We start from the raw sequence: 6,863 nt of genomic DNA, 5'->3' as shown, positions 1-6,863 counted from the left end.
AATTTTTGGAATTCAGAAGAATTTCTGGAATTCAGAAGAGTTAAAAGATTTTTGGGAATTCAGAAGAATTATTAGAAATCAGAAGATTTTTTGGAATTCAGACAAATTTTTGGAATTCAGAAGAATTTTTAGATTTCAGAAGAAATTGTAGAATTTAGAAGAAGTCAGAAGAATTTTGGATTTCAGAAGAATTTTTGGAATCCAGAAGAATTTTTGAAATCCAGAAGAATTTTTAGAATCCAAAAGAAATTGTAGAATTTAGAAAATTTTTTGGAATTCAGAAGAAAGTTTAGAATTCAGAAGGATTCAAAGAAATTCGAAAAAGTTTCTATGAGTATAGAGGTATCGAATCATTAATAATTAAATAAGAATTACGAAATTAATTACCGATGTGAAATAAGCGTTCATTTTATAAACAATACTGTGATCATCAGTGGGAAACACTGAAATTGAATTAACAAAGTCCTTTTGTTGCGTATATTCCAAAAAATCTGCATCAAAATTAAAACTAGCGGGCAGAATCGTCGATATGAATTTTTTTCCCTGCGCAGAATTCGAACAAGGAACTGGAATTGCGTGTAAAATACATCTTCCAAAATTTACATCGTCCGCATCTGAATATATGTTTTTCACACACCAGTCTAAATTCTTTTTCAGCTCCTTTACTACTGAATTACTCAACAATATTCCTGCATCTGAAAAATCATGATTTTTTAATATCAATACGATTTATTTAATTAATGAAAATTTCTTATAAAAAAGGGTGGGTTGAATGAAGAAAAAATGGAAATAAAAAACAACCTAGCAATGAAAAATTTCATTTTGTGTCCCTTATTTTCAAAAATCCTGTAAGATTTGAATATTTTCAGATTTTTTTGACCAAATTGTCGTTTTTGCAGACCGCAAAAAAATTAAAATATTATTTTAAAGTTTTGTAATTTATAGTTGACATTTTTTTAATCTGTAGAAAATTTCTCGTGATAAAAAACAAAAAATAAAAATAAAAGCAGCAGAAATTCGTTCACGGTCTGGCAATTTCAATTGCTCAAATCTTCACATTTTTTTCCCAGTCAATTTTGAGTGGGATAAAGTTTCTCAATTCTAAAAAAACAAAAAATTAGTAGCTTGAAAAGCTTTTAAAAATTATTTTAGTTCTTTGAATCTCATAAAAATGAGATCTTGGCTCAAAAAATTTCGAAATATTAAAATCTTGAAAAAAAAGTGTAATTGGATATTTAGAATATTTTTAAGATCTCAGAGATTTTCTGAAATTTCGAATATTTAAAGAAGTCAAGGATTTTAGCAAATTCAAAAAATTCCAGAGATATCAAGAATTAAGAGAACTGAGGAAATATATTTAGGGAATTCAGAGAATTTCAGGGGTTTCAGAGAATTTAAAAAGATTAAATTCCTACGAAAAAATACAATTTTTAACAAAATATATGAATTTTCAACGAAATAGTTGGAAATTTAATTCAAGAAGGAAAATTTTATAACAAAAAGTTAAATTTTAAACTAAGAAGTAATAATTTTCAACTGAAAATGGAATAGTAACATTTTTAGTTAAAAAAATTATTTTAAACCAAACAAAAGATTTTTCAACCAAAACTATGAATCTTCAAATGAAATTGGTGATGTTGAAAAAAATTAATTTTGACTAAAAAAGATCAATTGTCAATCAAAACTTAAATAATTAAATTTCTACCAAAACGAATTTTCAACTGAAAAAGATCATTTGCCAATAAAAAACTGAACAATTAAATAAATAGTTACATTTTGAGTAAAAAAAAAATAATTTTAAAACAAAAAATATTGAAAAACAAAAACTTTTCATTCAAACAGCTCATTTTTCCACGAAAGAAATGAATTTGATATTAAAATGATGAATCTTCAATTTTTAAAAATTAAGTTTTTACAAAAGATTTTGAGTTTCAACCAAATAATTTTATTTCCAATCTAAAAGATGAATTTTCAACTAAAAATGGAGTACTTTAGTTTTCAGTTGAAAAAATTAATTTTTAACAAGAAAGAAAAATTAATTTTCATCAATATTGTTCAATTTTCAACCAAAGTGATTAATTTTTAAATAAAATTATCAATATTCAAGGGGAATAGTTGAATTATAAAGCAAAAAGATGAATTTTTCAACAAGAAGATTAATTTTCAAATAAAAATATAAATTTTCGATAAAAAAAATAGAATTTTTCAACAAAATACATGCTATTTTCATGAAATAGTTGAATTTTTAATTAAAAGAAAAATTTTCAACCAAACAGTTGACTTTTCAAGTGTTTTAAAGTTGAATTTTCAACCGAAAGAAATTAATTTAAAAAAAAATTAATTTTCAACCAAGAAGGTTAACTTTCAACGGAAAAAGTCGCATTTTCAACAAAATAGTTAAACTTTTTACTAAAAGAATTAATCTTCTGCTAAAAATGATTTTTTTTACAAAATAATTAAATTTTCAACCAAAAATATTAATTTTTAAATAAAAGAATGAATCTTCAGCAAAAAAATTTAATGAAAAAGACGAATTAACAACAAAATAGTTAGATTTTCAAATAAGAGAAATTAATGTTAAACTAAAATGATGAATTGTCATAAAAAAATGGATTTTTGGCCAAATAGTAAAATTCTCAACTAAAAAACGAATTTATAATTTTAAAAAACCGAATTATCCACAAAATACTTGAATTTTCAATCAAAGAAATTGTCTTTTAACCAAGAAGATTAATTTTCAACGAAAAAAAGTCAAATTTTCAACAAAATGCATGAATCTTCAGCCAAAAAATTAATTTTTAATAAAACCAAAAACAACTTATCAACCAAATAGTTAAATTTTTAATGAAAAAATGTTTTTTGAACCAAGAAGATTAATTTTCAAAGAAAAAAATCGAATTTTGAAGAAAATAGTTAAATGTTCAAACAAAAGAAATTATTTTTTCAACTAAAAGAATGAATCTTTAGTCAAAAAATGATTTTCTTATTAAGCTAGTTGAATTTTCAACCAAAAAACGAATTATTAATTAAAAACCAATAAATTTTTAACAAAACGATTAAATTTCTAACTCGAAGAAATTAATTTCAAACTAAAAGAATGAATATTCAGTAAAAAATAGTTTTTTAAGCAAGTAAATTAATTTTCAACGAAAAAAATCGATTTTTAAACAAATTGTATGAATTTTCAACAAAATATACAAATTTTCAACAAAATTGTGAAATTTTCAAACAAAAAAATAACTTTTAATTAAAAAAAAAACAACTAATTATCAATAAAAAAGTTAAATTTTCAATCAAAGAAATGGTTTTTTAACCTAGCAGATTAATTTTCAACGCAGAAAAGTCGAATTTTTAAAAAATACATAAATTTTCAACCAAAAGAAATTAATTTTAAATTAAGAAAATGAATCTTCAGCTAAAAAAATGAATTATTAATACAAACAAAAAAGAATTATCAACAAAATAGTTAAATTTCCAACTATAGGAAATTTATTTTTAACTAAAACGATTAATCTTCAGCCAAAAAATGAATTTTTAACAAAATTGTTAAATTATAAACAAAGAAAATTAATTTTTAAACTAAAAGAATGCATTTTTAAGAAAAGAAATAATTTTTTTAACAAAATAGTTGACTTTTTAAACCAAAATAATTAATTTTCAATTTAATACAAAAAAAAATTACCAACAAAATAGTAAAATTTGTAAACAATAAAACTAATTTTGAACAAAACAGTTAAATAATAATAAGAACAATAGTTAAATTTTCAACCAAAGAAATTAATTTTCAACTAAAAATGAATTTTCAAAGAAAAAAGTCGAATTTTGAACCAAACAGTTAAATGTTCAAACAAAAGAAATTATTTTTTAACTAAAATAATAAATATTCAGTCAAAACATGAACTTCCAACAATATAGTTAAATTTTCAACGAAATCGTTAAATTTTAAACTCAAAGAAATTAATCTTGATTTAAAAGGATGAATCTTTATCTAAAAAATTAAATTTTCACTAAATAGTTAAATTTTCAACAAAAAAATTAATTTTGATTTTTAAAAAAATGATGAACAAAATAGTTAAATATTTTCATGAAAAAATTTTTTTTTAACCAAGAAGATTACTTTTTAACAGAAAAAGTCAAATTTTTAACAAAATACATGAGTTTTCAACCAAAAGAAATTAATTTTTAATAAAGAATAAAACGAATTTTCAACAAAATAATTAAATTTCCAACTCAAAGAAACTAATATTGAACAAAAAGGATGAATCTTTATCTAAAAAATTAATTTTTCCCCAAATAGTTAAATCCTCAACCAAAAAATGAATTTTGAATTTAAAAAAACAATTATCAACAAAATAGTTACATTGTTTCATTGAAAAAATGTTTTTTAACCAAGAAGATTAATTTTCAACGAAAAAAATTCAATTTTTAACAAAACAGTTAAATATTCAAACAAAAGCAATGGTTTTTTTAACTAAAAGAATGAATCTTTAATCAAATAATTAATTTTTATTAAGCTAGTTGAATTTTCAGACAAAACAGTTGGAAGCGGGAACTTTTAAATTGTGACGACTTCTGACTTAAAAACAGTATTTTTTTGTAAGTTCCTTTCTCCTAAATCCGAATTATAGATCATAAAAATAAATTCCCATTCCATGTAAAACAATTCCCTATTCCAAGTAAAATTATATATCTTCTCGAAACTTCCTGTCTTAAAATAAAAACGATACTTAATTTCGTAAATTTCCTGATTCAATAAAATTAAACGAATAATACGTGAAAAAATCAATTTTTGAAGAAGATTATAATGGATAAAATGATTCTGTATGCATGTATGATTATTTTGCAACACCAAATTATCAAAAAGGGATCGAAAACGAAACTTTTCACAGCTAGGCTCATTTTCATTTTGCAATTTAATTTTCTCTCGACCCACCCTTATGAAAAATATTCCAAAAAATACATACCTAGTGAGCAATAATTTTCAACTTCGCTATTAACTCCCAGATGAATGTCCGCACTGACACTCAATTTCTCCACCAAATCCTTCAGCCTCCTCGCATTAACAAATCCAGAGTCCTTGACCAAAAAATAGTAATCATAATCCTCCAAATAATTGTCACTGATATACTTCATGACATGAAAGGGTTTCAAAATATTCCTGGTGTCAGTGAAGCCCACAATTCCGGGCAAGGAGACGTTCGGTTTCGTTCCTTCGGGAATGGAAATGAAAAATCGCACCTTATCGACAAGATGGGAAATTGTTTTGTTCAAAGCAACGCCTCGGCTGTGGAGAGATTCCCGGTTTGTTAAAATACCGACGAATAATTTCTCCCTTATTCCCAACTCTGTGGAATAATATCTGGGCCGGACAAAGGCTTTTGGTGTTTTTTGAGCCTGCTGGGGCTTTTCTTTGATGTTTATTTTCGGCTCGTATTCGTCCAGGTAATCTTGTCCGCTTGAAGGATATGGTAGGGGATCTGATAGGTCCTCACAGTCGTTAATTTCGACTGGGGCGAATAAGAGACTCACGGAGAGACCGAGACAGATCCCTATTATTAAATACATATTGCTTCGGCAATGTGTAAATAAAATGTTCAGGGCTAACATTTTTTCGGTGGATTCTGTCGGTTTTTTTGGGGAGAAAATATAGTAGTTAGAGAGCTTTTTTCAGTCTTGATTCAGTGTTTCTAGAAGCAAAATTACTTTTTTGAAAATTATTTTACAAAAGAAAAGCAAGGAGAGTCAATACTAAATTATAATTTAATCCGTGACGATACATTAAACAACAATATTTTCAAACAAAAAGTATCATTTTTAACCAAAATGTTGAATTTTAACCCAAAAAGACGAATCTTCTAAAAAATAATTAAATTTTTAATAAACAATATAAACTTTTAACAAAAAAAACCTAATTTTCAACCAAAAAAAGACGAATTTTCTACCAAAGAATTGAATTTTCAAACCGAAAGTATAAATTGTAAGCAAAAAAATTAATTTTCAACTATAGTTTAGTTTTGTATCAAATTGTTGAATTTTTGAGCCAAGAAGACGAATCTTCGACAAAATACTTAAATTTTTGATAAAAAATATAAATTTTCAAACAAATATTTTAATGTTTGACCAAAATATTAAATTTTAACCGAAAAAGATGAATCTTCGACAAAATAATTAAATTACTAATAAAAATATGAATTTTTAGCAACAAAAAAACTGATTATCAACCAAAAAAAGACGAATCTTCTACAAAAGAATTAAATTTTCAAACCGAAAATATGAATTGTAATCAGAAAAATTAATTTTCAACTAAATAGTTTATTTTTACCTAAAATGGTGTATTTTGAAGCCAAGAAGACAAATCTTTTACAAAAAAACTTAAATTTTGGAAAAAGATTTGAATTTTTACTAAAAAAAGGCTAATTTTCAACCAAATTGTCGAATTTTCAACCTAAAATGAGACGAATCTTCTAGAAAAGAATTGAATTTTCAAACCAAAAATATAAATTTTCTACAAAAAAATTAATTTTCAACAAAAAAAGTTAACTTTCAACTAAATTATTGAATTTTCAACCCAAAAAAGATGAATCTTCTACAAAAGAATTACATTTTCAAACCGAAAATATGAATTGTAAACAAAAAAATTAATTTTCAACTAAATAGTTTAGTTTTGTATCTAATTGTTGAATTTTTAAGCCAAGAAGACGAATCTTCAAAAAAATAATTAAATTTTCAATAAAAAAAAAGAATTTTCAATAAAAAAGGCTAATTTTCAATAAAAAAGGCTAATTTTCAACCAAATTGTCGAATTTTCAACCTAAAATGAGACGAATCTTCTACAAAAGAATTGAATTTTCAGACCAAAAATA

General features: G+C 23.8%; 1 protein-coding gene across 1 annotated transcript in view; it reads right to left on the bottom strand.

Annotated features, from left to right (window-relative positions):
• The window catches only part of LOC117170602 (chondroitin sulfate synthase 2), a 31,325-nt gene that overhangs the window by 17,739 nt on the left and 6,723 nt on the right, over window positions 1-6,863 (bottom strand). Inside the window, exons 2-3 of the mRNA XM_033357481.1 lie at window positions 4,965-5,687; window positions 388-695 (exon numbers count right to left, since the gene is read on the bottom strand). Of these exons, the coding sequence (XP_033213372.1) occupies window positions 388-695; window positions 4,965-5,607 (951 nt within the window). The 5' untranslated portion in view covers window positions 5,608-5,687. The remainder of the gene's footprint in view (window positions 1-387; window positions 696-4,964; window positions 5,688-6,863) is intronic.

The sequence above is a fragment of the Belonocnema kinseyi genome, chromosome 1, assembly GCF_010883055.1.
Source record: "Belonocnema kinseyi isolate 2016_QV_RU_SX_M_011 chromosome 1, B_treatae_v1, whole genome shotgun sequence".
NCBI lineage: Eukaryota > Metazoa > Arthropoda > Insecta > Hymenoptera > Cynipidae > Belonocnema > Belonocnema kinseyi.
The sequence above is the reverse complement of the archived record's forward strand: the minus strand, read 5'-3'. Positions and strand labels throughout refer to the sequence as shown.